This window comes from Tamandua tetradactyla, chromosome 5 (assembly GCF_023851605.1).
Source record: "Tamandua tetradactyla isolate mTamTet1 chromosome 5, mTamTet1.pri, whole genome shotgun sequence".
Classification (NCBI taxonomy): domain Eukaryota; kingdom Metazoa; phylum Chordata; class Mammalia; order Pilosa; family Myrmecophagidae; genus Tamandua; species Tamandua tetradactyla.
Window position 1 is genome coordinate 92,791,376 of NC_135331.1, and position 20,457 is coordinate 92,811,832.

At 37.2% G+C, this 20,457-nt stretch overlaps 1 protein-coding gene across 2 annotated transcripts in view; it reads left to right on the forward strand.

Moving 5' to 3' along the window:
- Positions 1-20,457, forward strand: part of MAPK14 (mitogen-activated protein kinase 14) — a 105,239-nt gene that overhangs the window by 72,738 nt on the left and 12,044 nt on the right. Inside the window, exons 7-9 of one of the 2 annotated variants that reach the window (XM_077161605.1) lie at positions 6,503-6,617; positions 7,222-7,293; positions 18,230-18,309. In XM_077161605.1, coding sequence (XP_077017720.1) covers positions 6,503-6,617; positions 7,222-7,293; positions 18,230-18,309 — 267 coding nt within the window. The remainder of the gene's footprint in view (positions 1-6,502; positions 6,618-7,221; positions 7,294-18,229; positions 18,310-20,457) is intronic. The other variant, XM_077161606.1, reaches the window with a different exon arrangement.

Sequence of the window (20,457 nt, forward strand, 5' to 3'; positions counted from 1 at the left end):
TCTGCCAGTTGCTCAGTATGTCTCTTCCAATTATGCATTCTGGAACTGGGGAAATGCCAACAGAATGAGTCCAGGGGCCCACTGGACCCACAGTGAGATGGCCCTGAGCTTAAAACTCCATTGATCACCTGACCTCCATAAGCCCCCACTCTGACTGGTGGACCAGAGTGACGTTTTGGGTCCCCTGGAATTAATGTCCCTTCTGAACCAGTGTCTAATAATCCCCAAAATATCTGATCATTTCCTTTTCCCCAGTGCACAGTTACCCTGGTAAGAGGCTGTCAGTCTCCTTTGGGAAGGCTTTGGAGGAAGATTAACAGTATAAATCTGTGGCAGTGTAACAGGGTTCTCCCTCAAAGGGACCTGGCTTCCCCTTCATTCAAGTAGTTCTGGCTCTGTAAACTGTCTCAAGTCTGGAAATTGATTAAGGGGCCCGGACTCTGTGTTTTTGTAATTCAAGTTAGACTTCTGTTCCTTGACCTAGAACTCAAACAAGAATTTAGTAGTACTCCCCATCTATTGTACTTCTAGATACCCCATGATTTACTAGCCAATGCCACAAGTTTCTGTGAGTCAGATTATCTTGTCTCCTGCTTTGAGTTTGCTGTCTATTATAATAGCCATGTCCACCCTGTTTTTGGCAATTAAGTGCTGCTGCATGGCTTCTGACAACTCGGGATCCAGTCATCCCCATTATGTTTAAGGATTCCAGCTCAGTGATATTTGACCTTCAGCAAAGTGCAAACTACAGAGCTCTTCACGGATGATGATGCTGGTCTCACAAATTTATTTCTCACTGTTCTGGTAAAAGGTGCATCCTCTGGATGTTCCTGAGGTGTAAGACAGCCTTTGCATGATAAATCCACTCTAACATTCCGATCTCTCTAAGCCTCTAGATCCCCTCATCTGCATTATACCAGGGCAATTCTGGCATTTCAACCTCAGATAATGTCAGCCACCTTTTGATCCATGTTTCAGCCAACCATCCAAACAAACTGTTAATGCCTTTTTGAACCCCTCAAGCTAAAACATTGAATGCAGAATCTCTGCTTAGTGGGCCCATATCAATAAATTCAGCCTGATACAGCCTTATATTCCTCCAACCATTATCTCACACACTTAAAATACATTACCATGCATATTCCCATGATTTCTGTCTGTATAAATTGGGAAACTCACACAGTTCTTTTGGAGTATAATGCATCTCCTCATGTGTGATGCTTTGTACCTCACCTTTAGGGGCCTTTTGGGACTTTAGTTATAGGTCTGGAAGAAATGAGGGTTGGTGGGGGTGTGTCATGAAAAGAATTAGAAATATCTTCTAAGCCATTTGCTTCAAGGCATTCATTTGCGGTTTCATTTGGTTAGCAGGATTAATCACTCTAGGGCTAATCCCTTCAGGCGTAGTTTGGGTGGCCAACTCCTCAAGGCAGGCTGGAGGTGGGGTGGCTATGTCCTCAGAGCAAGCTATTACAGGGTTATCTAGAGAAGATTCATCATGACCTAGGGTTTCAGCCTTGCCACCGACATCATCGATCTGTATGTCGCCATCCCATTTTTCAGGGTCCCACTCCTTTCCAGTCAGTGCCCTCACTTTAATGGCAGACACCATGCAAGACTGCGATTTCAGTTTACATTGTTAAGTTGCTACTCTAACAATAAGATTCTTTCTGAGTCTGGTTTTTGGAAATCTCAAGTCTATGACTATACGAAATAAGATTTTCCTTCAGGACACTCTAAGAAGTGTTTACATCTGTCAGACGGCACTTAAGCTTCTCATTTGAAGCCTTAAGCCCATACCTTTCAGTCATTAATGTGTACAGTGTATCTAACAACAACCAGCCAACATCTCTATACCTTCTGTTTCTACAAAACTCCATAAGGGTGTCAAAAACATTATCCCCCTGGCTTCGTACAAGTGAAGCATTAGAAGAATCAAATGGTGATAATTTGACTATCTCTTTTGCCAACTCACCCCATGTATTGGTAGTATCATTCTGATTATAGGAATCAGAGTCCTTAGTGCCTTTGAGTTCAGTCAGAGTAGAAACTCAATCATAAAAACCCATTTTTAAGATTCTGTTTCTTAAGAACCACTCCTGGTACCAAGTTGTATTAGTTAGGGTTCTCTAGAGAAACAGAATCAGCAGGAAATATCTGAAAATACAAGATTTATAAAAGTGTCTCATGTAACCATGGGAATGTAGAGTCCAAAATCTGTAGGGTAGGCTGTGAAGCTTACAACTCCGATGGAGGGTCTGGATGAACTCCACAGAAGAGGCCTGCCGGCTGAAGCAGAAAGAAGAGAGGTTGTCTCTTCTGAATTCTCCTTAAAAGCCTTCCATTGATTAGATTAAATGTCACTCATTGCAGAAGACACTCCCCTTGGCTGATGACAAATGGAATCAGCTGTGGATACAGTGACATGATCATGATTTAATTCTATGAAATGTCCTCATAGCAACAGACAGGCCAACACTTGCCCAACCAGACAAACAGGTACCACAACCCGGCCAAGTTGATTCATGAACCTGAGCATGACAGTGTATTTCCAGGAATTTGTCTATTTCATCTAAGTTGTCTAGTTTGTTAGCATATAGTTGTTCATAGTATCCTCATGATTGTTTTATTTCTTCAGGGTCTGTGGTAATACACCCCTTCTCATTTCTGATTTTGTTTATTTTCATCCTATCTTTCTTTGCCAGTTTTGCTAGTGGTGCATCAATTTTATTGATTTTCTCAAAGACCCAAGTTTTGAATTTATTGATCCTTTCTATTGTTCTTTTGTTCTTCCATTCATTTAACTCTGCTTTAATCTTGTTATTTGCTGTTTGCTTTGGGTAAGTTTGCTATTTTTTCTTAAGTTCCTCCAGGTGAGCAGTTAAGTCCTCGATTTTTGTTCTTTCTTATTTTTTAATATAGGCATTTAGGACAATAAATTTCCCTCTTAGCACAGCCTTTACCACATCTCATGAATTCTGATAAATTGTATTCTCATTTTCATTCCTCTCTAGATAGCTATTGATTTCTCTAGCAATTTTTTCTTTAACCCACTGGTTGTTTTAAGAGTGTGTTATTTAATCTCCATATGTTTGTGAATGTTCTCGTTCTTTGGTGTTTGTTGAGATCCAGCTCCATTGCATTGTGATCAGAGAAAGTGCTTGAATAATTTCAATGTTTTTCAATTTATAAAGACCCATTTAGTGCCCCAGCACATATATGTCTTGGAAAATGTTGCATAACCACAAGAGAAGAATGTATATCCTTGTGTTTTAGGGTACAATGACCTATGTATGTCTGTTAGGTCTAATTTATTTATGAACTTAATTAACTTCTCTATTTCCTTGTTGATCTTCTGTCTGGTTGTTTTATCTATAGAGTAGAGTAGTCTACTAAGGTCTCCTATTACTGTTGAACCATCTGTCGCTCCCTTCAGTTTTGCCAGTGTCTGTCTCATGTATTTTGGAGCGCCTTGATTAGGAGCATAAACATTTATGATTGTTGTATCTTCTTGGTGAATTGTCCCTTTAATTAATATATAGTGTCCTTCTCTGTCTCTTATGATGTCTTTACATTTAAAGTCTATTTTGTCTGATATTAGTATAGCTACTCTTGCTTTCTTTTGGTTACAACTTGTGTGGAAAATCTTTTTTCCATCCTTTCACTTTCAATATATTTGTATCCTTGTGTCTAGGATGAGTCTCTTGTAAGCAGCATATAGCTGGATTATATTACTTAATCCATTCTGCCAATCTGTACCTTTTAATTGGTAAGTTTAGTTTGTAAACATTCAGAGTTATTAGTGAAAAGGTGTTTCTTGAATCCACCATCTTATCTTTTTTATTTGTGAGATCTATATATTCTTTTCCTTCTTTCTCTTTTTATCCTCTAAGTTACCCTTACTGATACTCTTGAATTCTGTGTCCTCCAGACCCCCCCTCTCCTGTCTTTTTTTTTTCAAGTGGCAGAACTCCCTGTAATATTTCTTGCAGGGCCAGTATCTTGTGACAAATTATTTCAGGATTTCTTTGTGAAAATTTTAATCTCTCCCTCAGTTTTTGAAGGACAGTTTGGCTGGGTACAGAGACTGGAAGTCTTTCTCTTTCAGGATCTTAAATATATCATACCACTGCCTTCTCGCCTCCTAGGTGCCAGTTGAGTAGTTTGAACTTAGTCTTATGCAATTTCCCTTGTATGTAGTAGATTGTTTTTCTCTCTTGCCACTTTCAGAATTTTCTGCTTCTCTTCAACATTTGACAGACTGATTAGTATATGTCTTGGGGAAGGCGTATTTGGATTTATTCTGTTTGGAATTCACTGAGCTTCTTTGACTTGTGTATTTATGTTTTTTATGAGGTTTGGGAATTTTCCCTCATTATATCCTCAACTGTTCTTCCTAGCCCTTTAGTCCTCTCTTCTCCTTCTAGGACACCAGTGATTCTTATATTTGCGTGCTTTGTTTTGTCCATTGTGTTCCTGAAATCCAATTCAAATTTTTCTCTTTTTTTTGCCATTTGCTGTTTTGAGTGTTCAGAGTCATTTATCCTGTCCTCTAGTTTGCGTATTCTTTCTTCTGTCTCTTCAGATCTGCTGTTGTGTGACCCTAGTATGTTTTTCATTTGGTCAGCAGAATCTTTAATCTCTGTGATAGCTGCTAATTTTTCTATATCTTCTTTCAAATTCTCCTTTATAATCTTCTACTGTCTCCTTGATCTTCTTTATGTCATTAGCCATCCCACTTATTTTATTTAGTAGAGTTATATGAACATCTTTTATGAGTTTTTCCAACATCTGTGTCTCCTCTAGCGTTTTAATTGTTCATTAGGCTGGGCTATATCTGTCTGCACATGATATGATTAGTGGTCTTCTGTTGTTTTCGTCGCATGTAAATATCTTGATTTTACTTTTGAAGTTGATTTCCTGTAGTAATCTAAAGCCTTGTGTTTGCAGGATAGAGAGTAACGGGTGGGGCACAGCAGTGTGGTGATGGTTGCAGGCAAGGTATAGGTGCAGGTTGGGGATGTTATGCTGGTGCTTGTGAACGTGGGTGCCCAGAAGCCGGGGAAGATGTAGATGTGTGAGTGCACAGATTTGGGGGGCATAACCCTGGTGTGCGCTGGTCTTGGGTGCGGGGCCCTTTTTTGCACATGCACAGAGCTATGGCAACTGGTTAGTATTATGCCTGCATGGGCTGGGGCCGTATCTGACCCTGCTGCATAGGTCAGCACTTTCCCAGAGCTGGGGGCATGACTGAGGGTCATGACTGGGGGCTGAGTGCATGCAATGCCCGTGTCTAGGAGTGCTGAATACTGATGCACAGAGCTCGTGGCTGGGGGGAGCAGTGAAGCTGTGTGACACTGTGGATTGGGGACAGGTGTATGTGCAAAGGGGGTTTGTGGGGTGGGGGTGCTTGGAGTGCGGGCAGTGAGGGTGGGTGATGGGGTTCAGATACGTGGGGTGCGAGGTGAGTCTCAGGTTCTGGGGCTGCACTGGTGAGGGTAGCGCATATAAGGAACGCGCCTTGCCTTACTTCCTTGTCCTGTCTCCCTACACAAGTGCTCCTGTTAGCTCCAGGCTTCTTCATGAGGCCCCAGTGCTCTTCTTCTGACATCCTCAGCTTTTGCAACCAGGGGCACCCTATGTGGTGCAGAAGACTCTCCCAGGTCTTTTGCACTCTTGAATCACCATTTCAGCTGCCCTCAGATCCCTTCTCAAACTTTTCCTTGGAACAGGGTTGAACTTGATCTACCCTGTTCTGCTATCTTCCCAGAACCTCTGTTTCATATCATTTTTAATTCCTGTTTTGAAACATTTCCATACAATAAAATGTACTCTTTTGCACGTATATTTTGACAGGTTTATATATCCCTATAGCCACCACCATAATTATGATAAAGAACATTTCCATAACTTCAGTAACTTCTTGTACCCTTCCCACTCAATCCCATTTCCCCATCCTCAGTCATATTCCAGGCAACCACTGCTCTGTCTTCTGACATTTTAGATTAGATTTGTATTTTCTAGAGTTTTTAAAATAGGGAGTCATACAGTATTTATTTTTGCATGTCTTGTTTTCACTTAGAAAAATGTTTTTGAGATTTATCTGTATTGTTGCGTATATCAGTAGTTCATTCTTTTTCATTACTGAGTAATATTCCATTTTATGAATATACATCAATTTATCCAGTTACCTGTTAATGAACCTTCCAATTTGTGGCTATTATAAATAAAGCTACCACGAGTATTCATGCACAAGCCTTTGTGTGGACATGCATTTCATTGTTCTTGAGTAAATACCCAGGAGTGGTATTTTATTTTGCTTTTTGTAATTTCATTTTCATGCTGCTGTGTTTACCATGATGTATTCTAAGCATGGACCTGAAAGCTCTGTTACGGAAGCTCAACATTGTTCCTTTTTCATAAGGCGCTAGAGTTTTCTTCCTGCTTGCTTAACAAGTTTTAACAGTTTATTCCAATACCTGATTTCTCTTTTCCTCTTTAGATCCTAGATTTTGGACTGGCTCGGCATACAGATGATGAAATGACAGGCTATGTGGCTACCAGGTGGTACAGGGCTCCTGAGATCATGCTGAATTGGATGCATTACAACCAGACAGGTATTTCTTTCCTTAGTTATTTTGGGCCTTATTAATACCATGTTTGGTATATTTGATATTCTCAGGAGTAGAGGTGGTGGGAATGGGAGAAAATATATTTTCTTTGTGATCCTTTGAAAACCTACAAATAGAAAATATTTCAGTTGTTCAGATAGGAGAGGTGGGTTTTTATACACAACTTTCAAACTTCGTGATTCAGCACTTGAGTTTTTATTTATTAGGTTTTCAACACTTTCTCTGTTTTTTTCAATATATTTTTAGGTTTTCAACATATTTCCACATTATTTCTACCCAAAGACAATGGGTTCATAATCTTAGTTCCTCAGTATTCCTTTCGAAAATCCTCCATTCTACCAATAAAAAACTTTTGCCTGTTTGTGAATAGTGTATTTCTTTTGTCTTACCTGTTTTTTGACTTAGCCCACCTATGAAGCCCTGTAATGATGGGTAAAGGTCTTAAATATTTCTGTAAAAATGAGAATGAATTTTGAATCTCAGATACGTAAAATATTAATTTGAGTATTTCACCCTTATGTTATAATTACATTTGTGACCAAGAATAATAACAGTGACCTTGTATGTGCTTTATCTTTAATTTTGCCAGTTGATATTTGGTCAGTGGGCTGCATAATGGCTGAGCTGTTGACTGGAAGAACATTGTTTCCTGGTACAGACCGTATCCTTTAAAAATTTTGGATTCTTGTTTCTTATTTGTTGTATTCCAATGTCTGTGTATGTTTATTACCTTTTACCTATTTCTAGGGAATTCCTTGCTTTTATAATCCAAATATGCATTTCAAGTTCTGTACTATTGCTAAATAGCTTGTATTATGAAGAAAGAAGCTTCAGTTTATTTTTATGAGTTGGAAAAATTCCTCATTATCTGGGAAGTCCTTTGTCTTTTATATGTCATCTTTTTACAGTAAGTCCCTTTTTGTATTATTCTTCTCACAGCATTTCTGAGACCTGAGCTTAGATCCCAATGACAGGTTTAGTCTGCCTATACAAACACTTACTGAACACAAGATACTCATTTATGAATCTGAGGTATCTTGCTTTTATGTTTGGTGATATATTTAAAACACTATATTTGGTCCCTGTAATGATATACCTGGTGACTCTCATTATGTTTGCTGTTTAACAATAAATAGTAAAAGCAAGAAGTGATAATAAGTTCACCCTGTCATAAGCCTTTTTTTTCCAGTATAATTTAATTTTTATCCCACATTGCAACCAACCCTTAATTTACTCCCAGATTGATTATCTAGTTTATGATTTATTATGGCTCCTTAATTTTAGCCCCTCTCTTTCCTGCAATATATTCATTTCATGGGTTGGTAACAATGTCATCAAAATGTGGCTTATTGGAAGTCCCATCAGTTCCACTCGGAGAAGATGTTTAGATGAGAAAGAATGTTAAAAACTTTATCTAGAATTAGGTTTGGAAATTTTTGTAAAGTTTAATTTACTAGTTTGAAATGGGTTTGGTTGGGCTTTTAGAGATGCTGTACTTACCTCTGCTCTATATGCTTGGAGACCTAAAACCTGTCTTAACCCCTTACTTAAGCCAACCCACACTGACTTTATCAACTGGAATGTCAATTTATTTGCTTACAGTTTGGAATATATTTCTGCAGTGACTGTGATATTCATGTTATCTGTCCAGGTATAATAACTATCCTCTGCTAGAGAGGATGTATTTTCCCAACAAACTGAAAAACCTCTATCCTTAAGGTAAAGCTCTGAATACACTGGATTGATATAGAGTTCATTCTTTCTTTAACACCTATGTCTCCTTTATTTACTTTATATCTGTTTCTTAGAAATTTGGTATATATATTTTACAGTCCAAACTAAGAGAATTAGGGAAAATGTGTAGTTCCCCTTTTCTGCAGGTACATATCTCAGAGTCCCCTCAACCTGCTCCCTGATTGTGGTCCTCTGTTCCCCCCTCTCTTTCCTCTTCTTAGTAGCTCTGTCTTTACCTGCCATTCAGTCAGTCATAGACACTCACGCATACATGGACATGCAAAGCAGTGGAGAGACAGACAATAGCCTGTTTAAGAGCATATGCTCTGGAATCACACTTGGTGGGTTTAGATCTAGCTTTTTCACTTCCAGGTATGTGAATTTGAGTAAGTTTTCTAATCTTTATGTGTCACTCATTGTTTCCTTAACCATAAAATGATAATAATAGCATACATGCCTAATAAAGTTGTTATGAAAACTTAGTGAGATAATATCTGTGAAGTAGTTAGAACAGAGCTTGCCAGTAAATGTTAGCTGTCATCTTCATAGTGGCCTTTGGGAAACAATTGCCTCCTTCACCCTCTGACTATTTATTGTATATGTGTGAATCATTGGAGGTTTTTTTTTTTTGGTCCTTTTTCTTTTAGTAGTGTGACAGATAGTAAAGGATTGGATCTCCTTGGCAATGTGGAAAGTGAGAAGGTTTCGGGGAAATGTGGTTCTTGTGCTTTATAAGTCCTATCTCACAGTCAGCATGTCAGGTTCCTGATGGCTTGTCCTTTTTAAAATAACTTTCATCTTGTAAGAAATCTTCCTTTATGCTTTTTTTCCTATTATGAGCCTTAGATTAAAACCTTAGTGTTTTAGTTTGTTAATGCCAGAAATTCAATATACCAGAAATGGTTTGGCTTTTATAAAGGAAGTTTATTAAGTTACAAGTTTGTCATTCTGAGTCCATAAAAATGAGGCATCCAGATAAAGTTACCTTGACTCAAGAAATATATTTTCTTAGTGATCCTTTGAAACTACTAATAGAAAATATTTCAGTTGTTCAGGTAGGAGCATCTATGGTTTTCGGAACACCTCTGTCAACTAGGAAGGCACATGACTGGCATCTGCTGGTCCTTTCGCTTCTGGTTTCGAACAGTTTCCCTGGAAATGTTTTCTTTCTGCATCTCCAGACGTCTCTGTGTTAGCCCCAATCTTTTCCCAAATTTGTTCCCTCTTAAAAGACTCAAATAAGTGAATTAAGACCCACCTTGAATAGGTGGAGATACATCTCCATGGAAACAACCTAATCAAAATTCCTACCCTAAACAATAGGTCAATCCCCACAAGATTAGATTTGGAAAAACAACATGGCTTTTTTGGGGTACATGACAGTTTCAAATCAGGACACTTAGCATTAAACTTTTTAATAGAGGATTCATTTTTTAATACATGGGAATTCACTTAAAAATTCTTATTTTTAGTAATTCACTATTTCTTTTCTACTTGGCTCTTTTTTCAGACCAGTGTTCTCCTGGATCATAAAAATCAAATTCAGAGTAATTGTATTTGTAATATACATGACTTTCCTCTTGTTAGGTGCCATCCTTGTGGATGTGGCTTTGGTTACCAGTCAAGGAGAAAGAAAAGTGTTTTCAAGTAGTTGTTTTTTGTTTGAAGTACATAATAGCTTATATTCTCACATATAACTATTTACTATATGTCAGAATCACTTTGGGGAACTTTTAAAAACCGCAGATGCCTAGTACCACCCCAGAGACTCATTGTCAGTGTGTGTCAGAGCACAGGCTTTGGTATAAATATATATATATATTTAAGTGCCCAGGTGATTTTAGTGTATACCCAGTGCTGGAGACAACTGGAGTTTAACCCAGTTGAGTTAGTTTCAACCTTGGCTGATGCTGAAAAAATTGTTTTGTTAGCATTCTCCTCCCACCCCAACACACCCATTTGTTTTGTTTTGTTGTTTGTTGTTTTTGTACAAATGAGATGGGAAAGAATTATTGGCTCAGGGTCCTTGGAAGACTTAAGACAACCTCTGGTTGAGCCCCTGTTTCTATAGATGAGGAACTGAGAAGTAGAGGAGATAGGTTTACTCAGCTAACTAATGGATGATCCAAAACTACTATCACTCGGGTCACAGTTTCTTTGCAATATTCTATTCACTGCCTATTTCCCTAATTTCTAGAACTCTACTTTTAAAGCCTTTGGGGAATTTGGAGAATTTGCTGCCCCCCCACCCTCTCCTTTGCCCTGAAAGGCATTGATTGACTACTGCCTATTTATGTTTTAAATGTATTTGATTGCTGAGCAACTCCAGAAAGTGCTCTTTATTCGAGTGCCCAGTTTGTTTCTGGTTTCTTTCTCATTTGTTAATCATTGGTGGAACTGGTGGTTTTAGCTTCTGGATAAGTGCTATCCAATAGAACTTTATGTGATGTTGGAAATGTTTTATATCTGAGCAATATGGTAGTCATCATGTAGCTATCAAGCGCTTGAACAGTGCAACTGAGGAACTGAATTTTAACTTTAATTTTATTTAACTTAGATTTAAATTAAATTAGTCACATAGGGTTAGTGGCTGTTATTATACTGCACAGTTTTAGATTTCTGAAATTCTTCTTCCACTTCTGCCTTTTACTTGGTTTTTGAAATCAGTCTACTTGAGAAATTCTTTTGCTACTGGGTGCTAATAATCCCTGGATTACCTATTCTAAAGATACAAGAAATACTGATTTTTTGTCTTAAAGTAAATTAAGTAATATTAAATTAGAAATATTCTCATTTGTGACTTTGAAGAGCCTTTTATTTGAGCTCAATAATAGTATTGTTATTTTTTTAAAAGAGTGAAGTCCTTCCTTCTAAGTCTGCTTGAGTAGGTGTGTCAAGTGTACACAGCTGATAGAACTTTGTATTAGAAGGGAGTGGGAATATAGAATGTCTTTTCAGTATAGTGCTAACTTATTTCAAATGTCGTTGATTTTGAAAAGAGTGAACCAACTGGAAAATGTTACTGCTTAAGTATAACACTGCAGTTTTAGGAAGAGAGGAAACGAGTTTTGTAGTCCCGTTATGTGTCAGATGTTTTTCTCTACCAGCGATCACAACCTTGGCTTGCTGTTTTTTTCCTTTCCTAGGTATTAAAATGAATTGCCTTCAAGTGTAAAAACTTTTCCTTCCTTCTTTCATTTTAATGGAAATGAAATTTTTAATACATTAATGGGAGGATAGAGGGGCTGTTAAATTATGATCCACTTGCTACCAGCTGCTGCATATGAATTTTCTTAGTTTTAAATTCCCTCCTTAGACTGTTGATTTCTTCTTTTAATTATTTTCAAACATTTTGTGAAATATTTCAGACATAAAAGGACAAAGGATAATGTAATTACATACCTGTGTGTTTATACCCAGATTAAGAAATAAAACATTGCCAAAAAGTTAAAGATTCTGGTGTACCCTTTCCTGTCACATCTATCTCTCATTCACTCTCAGTCAGTCACTGGTTTCCTAAATATTATGTTTCATTTTTAAAAAGGAATTTCACTTTATGTATTGGTATCCAGTGTCATATAGCATGGCAGCATATTTCCTCCCTAGTTAAAGTTGCTCAGTGCTTAATGGGCTTTTTTAAATTTAGAGGCAATATATGCGTATTTGAGTTGATGTTCTGTTATATGAGACAAGTAAATTATAATGCTGCTGGTCTTGAATTGAGCTCAATGCAAAATAAAGTTTACATATTTAGACTACAGTGAAAAAAAAAGGAATTTCACTTTAGACACTAAATGTGAGTGTCCTACTAAATGTTGAAGAGGAAAATAGTTTATTACGTTATTTACCTTTTTTTCTCTAATTTGAGAATATATCTTCCCAAAAAAGGGAATGCCCAGATTTGTCCAAAAAATTAGGGTACCTTAAGAAATTTTCTTTATGTGACAGTGAAAATGACTATTGATGACCAAATTGAGGAGGCAGACGGTCTTGTTCTAATTCATCCTGTCTGTCACCAGAGGGATTTCTTAGTGTCTCAAAGGTCAGTATTCTTGCTTTGCCCACCTGTGGATTTTTTTCCCAGTAAAAACTCCTTACAAGCTGTGGTAATAGTTTACAGATAAGTCCTACAACTGGTTCCTTTACTCATCAAGCCTCTTGCCTGTGGAGGTTTTCTAGGAGTTGCTTAGAACCCTTAGAAGTGACTTACTTGAGTATCCTTCTTTTACTTTCCCTCTTATCCCATTATCTTTAGTTTTTTCTTAACCTAGTCCTTTTATCTGACTACTTTTTACTTCTGTTAAAGTGCACTTAGTTTTAAAAAGTAACCTTAGGCTTAAGTGGTTGTACTTTTCTTCATTAGAGATCAAGAGATCTATGATTTAGATTTTGGCATTGTGATCATTACAGTTAAAATACATTTTAACTAGTGGTAGAAATATCTTCTACCTAGGGAATAAAGGGTTGAATCTATCATAAAGGATGGCTTGCTATGGAAATAACTAATTGTCATAATGTGGTAAATTTTGCTTTGCTCTGCTTATATAGCTACTTGAATTCCTTCTGGCCTTAACTGCCTGGACAAATTGTAGTGGCCTTACAGTAGCTGATACTTTGGAAGACTTGACCTGTATTTCAGTGGATTTGCCAGCTCTTGGAGAACTTTTGGTGATTCCTTGTGAGGTTTGCATGCTTTGACTTCCTTCATGCAAGTGCTTTTGGCTACTGACTAGATTTTTACTTTGCATTGTGTGTTTACTAATATAAGCATTGGCTGTCATGCTGTTCCAACTCACTGACCATGGCACACTCTGTGACCCTTACGCATTCATGGTGCTGTATTTACACACTGTTTATGATGTGAATACTTCCGATGGAGTGTTTAAAAACTATTGTAGGCCCACTGCAACCACCACCACAACAGAACTATTGTAGGCCCACTATTAATTGTAGCAACTTGACTTTTTATATTTATATATATATATATAGAGAGAGAGAGAGAGAGACTTACCGTAAGGTGGAGGGGTGGAATTGAGTATTAAAAGGCATAATCTTCTCAATTCAACCAATTTTTATCAAACTCCTGTGAAAATTGCTGGAGATAAGATGATATTTGCCCTCAAGTACCTCAAAACCAGAATGATCATCAGTAAAAATGAGTTACAGGAATTACTTGAATACATGTCTGTCTCTGACTATAAAACAAGACCAAGTGATTCAAGTACTGTAATTGAGGTTTATATAAGGATTTTGAGAAGAGGCAGAGATTAATTCTGACTCAAGATAGCCAAGAAGATTTCTTGATGGAGTTCTTGTTTGAACAGAATGTTGAAGCATACATAGGAAGAGAAAAAGCTGGTAGGAGACAGGTGAGGTGAAGAATATTCCTGTTTATGACTTGTATAAATAAGGACTTGAAAGCTTAAAAGTGCCTGGAGCATTTGGTTCTAATTGAAGCATTGAGTGCGTTAAGGAATAATAATTTGCAGCGGAGTCAGAAAAGAAGCTTGATGCCAAATCACAGAGGAACATTAATGTGAGGTTAGAGAATTGGGGCTTTATTCTTCAGGCTGATAATTTCAAACCAGCAGAAGGGGAAAAAAGACATGGGATTCCTCAAATCATTGCAGTAGTGAGCCACAGTGTCTAGTGGGTGAAGTATAGTCCTTAGCCAGGCTGGGTTGAAATTAGGACAGTTTTTAACTCCTGCTTCAGGGTGGGCCACGGATGCTCGGCGGCAGAGTTCTTGCCTGCCATGCTAGAGACCCAGGTTTGATTCCCGGTGCCTACTTCATGATCTGACCTTCATTTGTATTTTGAAAGATAATTAGCAGTAGGAAAATATTGGATTGAATAAAAAATAAATGATTAGAAGTTAATTTAAAGTGGTGGTGGGTGGATGATGGCACTGCAATAGTTTAAACAAATAATTAGATTCTAAACCAGAACACTGACAGTGAGGTTGGAAAAAGGAGTAAATGCTTACTTTAAGATTTTGGTTCTGTCATCTTAATATATTGTGAGCAACTATTGAAGCCTCAGTAATACAAGTGGTGCTACTCCCCGGTTTTTCCTAAACCAGGCCCTAATGATGGCCACCTGAAATGAAAAAGGTATTTCGTAGTAGTGTAAATTTTTATGAAATGAAATTTGAATGAAAAAATGTTGGGTTTAGAAAATTGTTCCATTATTAATCACTTGAAGTGTTGCTATTTTAGTATTTTACAACTTTCCTTCTAATTTACACTGTGTTGAAGTGTAGCAATCTATCAGATCTTGTGCATTTTTCATTTACATAGCTATTATGGGTAAAGATAGCCTTCCTGGGTAGTTTTATAAATAATTCCATAAATGCCAAAAAGCAGTTTTTCTCAGAAACTGAGGCTGGATAAAGAAGCATTGAAAATTTCCCAAGGACTGAATTTAGCATATGATTTCATAAGATTGAGTGTTATGAATTGTTACTGTTAAGAAATTATTTTCTTCCACCCATATACTTTACTGGTTGGCGTTTGTGGTCTAGAAAATTCCATCCCAATTCCTTCATATGCTCATACCACAAGGAAATCTCATTGTCATAAAACCGTTTTTAAAGCAAAATATTTTTAAAAGACTTATTTTTGTTTTTACTATATTGTGTAAATAATAGTTTTAATATATACATGATCATCTTAGGACGTGACATATAAGAAAAAATTTGCAGACTGTCTTTACAATGTGGAATTACATGCACGTCTCATAGCTTGGAGACACTTCAGTTTTTCTCAGAGGGACTATAAAACTTGACCCTCAGTTTAAGAAGTCAGAAATCTTTTAAACAAATTACCAATCTCAAAAGCATTATAGCTATAGTTTTGATGCATTCATTGTAAAACTACCTGTTTAAGAGTTAAAGTAGTCTAGTTTTTTATCATATGTGACACCCTAGTATGAATATTAAATATATTCCAATTAAATACATTCCTGCAAAGTGTAAAGGAATTGAATTATGTAAATTGCATCATTTTTTTTTAGAAATCATACCATTCTACATAAAATTGCATCATTTTAATTGAACAAAGAAGGTATTTAGTGAATTCTGTTGTAATATAATTAATTTCATTATTTTAGAGCAAGACAGTTGTTCAGTATTCATCCCGCCACCCACCCTGCCCCCATATACCATACTTAAAAAAAAGAAAAATTGTCATCACCTTGAACTATGAAACCAGTATTGAATTTTCATCTCCAGAGCACATTAATTTTTGCCATTTGGCAAATGATAAAATTTAGAAATTCTTTGTATAAGTGGACTTATTCTAATTTATCCTGATTTATAGTTTTCTATAGAACACAAGTTGTTTGGGTCTAGAACGGAGTTCAACAAACTTTTTCTTAAAGGGCCAGATAATAAATATATTTGACTTTGGGGACCGTGTGGCTTTGGTTGCAGCTCCTCAACTCTGCAATTGTAATGCAAGCAACCATAGACAATCAGTAAATAAATGAGTGTGGATATGCTCTGATAAAACTTGAGTTATAAAACAGGCAACAGGCTGTGGTTTGCTCATCCCTCACCTATAATTTTCTTCCACGTAAGCTGATTTTATATCTGAGAAAACAGAAAAAATACTGGGACAAGATGCCAGTGATGCCATTACAAAGGTAATTCCTATAGTTTAGACAGCTATGACTTGCAGTTACCATTATTTTTAAGTTATATCAAATTGCCTTTATAAGTATAATCATAGGCAGAAATCTTTTCTTCCATCTTCTTCTCCATCTGCAAGGAGAAGCTCTGCCTTCTCCTACACAAATATTTTGAGTACCCACTGTGTATCATATATTAGGCAAGGTAGTGAAAAGTGAGGAGGCCCCTGCCCTTATAGAGCCTATAGACCCGATAGAGGGGACTGACAAAAGTTAGTAAACAGGGTGCATGGGTGATTCAGTGGTGGAATGCTCGCCTTCCATGCAGGAGACCTGGTTCAATTCCCGGACCACACACACACCCCCCACAAAAAAAGTTAGTAAACAAAGTTAAAGATTATGATAAACATTATGATATTAAGCATGGTACTGAGATAGAGAATAAGAAGGAATAAAGGGGCCTTCTTTATATAGAATGTTGGGGTGATCTTCAAGCTGAAGTTGAGAAGGATCTAGTCATGCAAAGAACTTGACAGGGGACAAGAGACATACTTCTAGATAGGCAGTATGCAAAATTAAGAAAGAGCTTTGTATCGTTGAAGTAGAAAACACTTCCCTGTGCTATCTGAAAGTGAATCAAATGAGAGAAATAATTTAGGAAGCTCTTCATTGACGATTTATGGCTGGATATGAGTAAATACAGAATAATACTGAAGTAATCATCTGTCACTATTTCACTTGTGGATCTGGATTATCTAACTTTTCTTTCCCAAGGCTGCCAAATAATCAGTGACTACTTAGCACTAGGCCTAGTTCTCAATTTTGGTCTAGACTTTTGTAAATTTCCTACATGTAGAGATTAAATTAGCCTTGTTGCATGTGCTAATTAATTTTATTGCTGGGAAGTTTCTCCTGGCCCTGGAGAAGCATCAGGCCAAGTTCAGAATTTTGGGGCCCAGCTAAAACCCCTAAAATGTTGGTTGTGTTTTTCTGATTGTTTGGCTTTACCCTTTTTTTTTTTTAATCACTTGCCTTAATTAAACTAAATAAAGTCCTAATTCTGATAAGAGTTTAAGAGCAGTTTATGATTGAGAGTAATCTGGATGAGTCTGAAATATTTCTGTTTGACTTACTATGGTGATGATTTTTATTACTATTTGCCAAGCTTTTTTACTACCATAAGTTCTTAACAATAAATTTTGTTTTTTTATTCCAAGAAAAGAAAGGAGACAGTCAATCACCTCCTTCCCTCAAATGTAAATATAAACATGGCTAAACTATTTCACTTTACATTGAGAATCTTAAAACCTATTTTATAATTTTATAAGATTTTTTTTCTCTCCTTTAAGTTGCTTTTTTTAGACAAGAGTAAGACAGTAAGACCAAATGGAAAATTTTGTCTCCTTGTTGACACATGCACATTTGTACATCTGAGTATACATGGAATCATTGGCTGCCAGAATACAGATTTGGACATTGTGGCCTATTATTAGAGTTTTGGGGGTATGTGAGGTTTGTTAAAAATCCTCCGTTCATTTTGCATTTTAAGGTTGAAACCAATATGTCCTGCTTTATTGTGGGGCTCCTAAAAGAATGTGCAGTCGGGAAGTGCCCTCTGCTGGTCTACTATCACTTTTCACGGTTCTTCTCTGCAGACTATAACCAGTGTGAGAGACAGGTTCTCTAGAGGGCTTACTCAAGTGGTTAGGCCCTGGGATTTTAGTTGGCCTTCACTGTCAGATTACAAACTGTTTAGGTCAAGCTTTAAGGGAATATTCACAAGTAGGCTTGAACTATCTCCTGTACTCTGCTGCTTTTTTCTTATCTGTAACACTCTACCAGTACTGTTTGCTTGACTAATGCTTCAGTGGAAGGTGAGGAGGTAGGTGTGACGTGAGCATATGAACTGAAAGAAGCTTTTTTTTCACCTGCTGTCTTTGGCAGCCTCGTTCTCAGCTAAAATCATTTCAGTTTACTGATAGGTGATGCTAACAGATGCACAAAATGAATATATACTGTGTGGTCGCATTTTGAACCTTTGTATAGAAAGAGCATGTTCTACTTGAAGTGATCATCCTGCAGAAGCCTTGATGTAGATGAAGTCACCATTTTGACTTGGTTTGGGTTTTTAATTTTTGTTGTTACTGGGTTTTTTTGTTTGTTTTTTGTTTTGTTTGTTGTTTGTTTTTCATTTTTATTTTGTCCCAACATTTTCCTTTATAGTCCACCATTAGATATTGATCAGTTGAAGCTCATTTTAAGACTCGTTGGAACCCCAGGGGCTGAGCTTTTGAAGAAAATCTCCTCAGAGTCTGTGAGTTGATGCTTTGATTGTAATTATCTGCCCTGTTGGGAGCCTGAGTTTCCTTCTGCCTCTGCCTTCCATAAATCTGTACCTGGGTATGTTAGTAAGCGCATGTGCCCTTTGTGTGCCGACTTCTGGAATGGGGTGTAAATGTGTCTGTATGTATGTGTGTGTGAGAGAGAAAGAGAGAGTGAAACAGTTCTATCTTTTACTTTATGTCAATATATATATTTACTTAGATTCTGGGAGCCTCTGATGGGCAATAAAGTAAATAGTATCCCAATGAAATAACAAGATTTGAGATTTTAACTCATTCCAGGAGATTAATGGGAACTTTGCACTTCCATTCTCAAGCCCTGGCTTCATCTTTTTTAGAAGTCTCATATATACTCAAGAACTCTTTTACTTTTGGGTTAGTATTTTGTTGTCCAGAGCATGAGCTTCACCATATATTAGTCTAACTTTTTCATGAAATATGCATTGTCTGCATGCTGTTGACCTTTTCCAAAAGTTATTTGCTTATTTTGTTTTCAGAACAGATACTTCACACATCCTATGTGAGGTGTCTATTATCAATAAATACATGGGGCCCTCACAGGGGTACCTCTCTTTCCAGTCCCCACACCACTCAGAGAAAACACCTTCAGTCCTGACACCTCAGAGCCACAGGAATATGATTGTAAATTCTTCCTCCATCAGCCTTCCTTTATAATTAAAAGTTGAATAACTTGAGAAAAGGCTTTGGATCTAGTGCTTTCCTGCCTCTCAGCAGAGATTTAGAGAGGAGCCTTGGGAATGTGACCCTGGCTTACTTTGGCAGTGTTTTCCCAGTGTTGGTCACTTTCTCAGGCCAAAGATAATCAGAGAAACCATAAAAGCCCAGTTTTTCTCCCTTCTCCCCTCTATTCCTGCCACAATTCATGGCTGCCACCATGCAATTGGATAAAAAGAAAACAGAGCTGAGGAGCCAAGCTCTAGTTGTGCCTCCTTGGATTCTTCTCCCAGTCCTTCTGACTAAAGGGGCCCCTTTGCCCATTGGGAACAGTACTGGGTAGCTGCAAACAGGCATAAGCAGGTGAGTTTGAACTATCATCTCCCTGACAAAATAAAGAATACCGTCATCTAGTATGTTTGCTATATTCCTTAAAAGGCCAACATAGCTCATTGTATTTGTGAATTTCTACTCTGAGGGATTTAAAAGAGTATGCTGGCCATATCTTATTTTGTTTTATTTATTTATCTAAGATGAGGAAGCGAAAGCGCAGAAAAAAAGCTGTGACCTGCCTGAGGCATGCAGTAAGTCACTTGGAAGAGCTGAGAATAGATCCTATATATTCTGATAACATGATCTAAACTATAATCCCAAGTGATTATACGCTATTTTGAAAGTCATTGTTATCGACACTAACAGAATTATATATAAATCTGAAAGGGTGTTTCTTTTTGCTTTATGAAATGCAGAAAGCTGAGTTGGAGTGAGTAAATCAAAGATATGAGATGATGCTTAGAGAGGTCAATGTTATTTTTTAATGCATTTTGCTTAGGAAGATTGGCTAATGGACAGGACATGGGAGCTAGTAGAGAGGATATGGGAGCTGGGAGAGGTTGCTCAGGAGCCCAGTTAATTAATGAATAGTACTAATGAGATTGAGATAGCACCTTCAGTTCCTATCTGGAAGTGACTGTGAGCAGCTCTTTCTTAATCCCCTCGCACCCTCTCACCCCTACCTCATGCCCAGCCACCTGTCTTATAGATATGTGCTGTTAGTCACAAGAAGTTCTAAAAGAAAATGGATGGGTAAAATAGTCTGTCATTGATCATTTATATTTAATAAAGAAACAACATTGAATGTATGACCTAGTGATGTGACGTGTTTGTCTTATGTGAAATGGGCTAATCATACATCTTGATGGCTGTAGTGTAGAATTGCATAGTGAGATTGAGTACCAGAATACAGAATTTATTCAGATAATATTATTCTGAGTATAGGAATAAGAAAAGTTTTCTTTTCTATATAATGCAGGTGAGTGAATAAAAGTAGTTTAGACATTCAAAAAGGTAGATAAGATTAATAGGATGCTAGTGACACTTTCCAAGTTTAGTGACACTTTCCAAGTACCTATATATCTTAAATAGAAACAGGGATATGTGGCGCA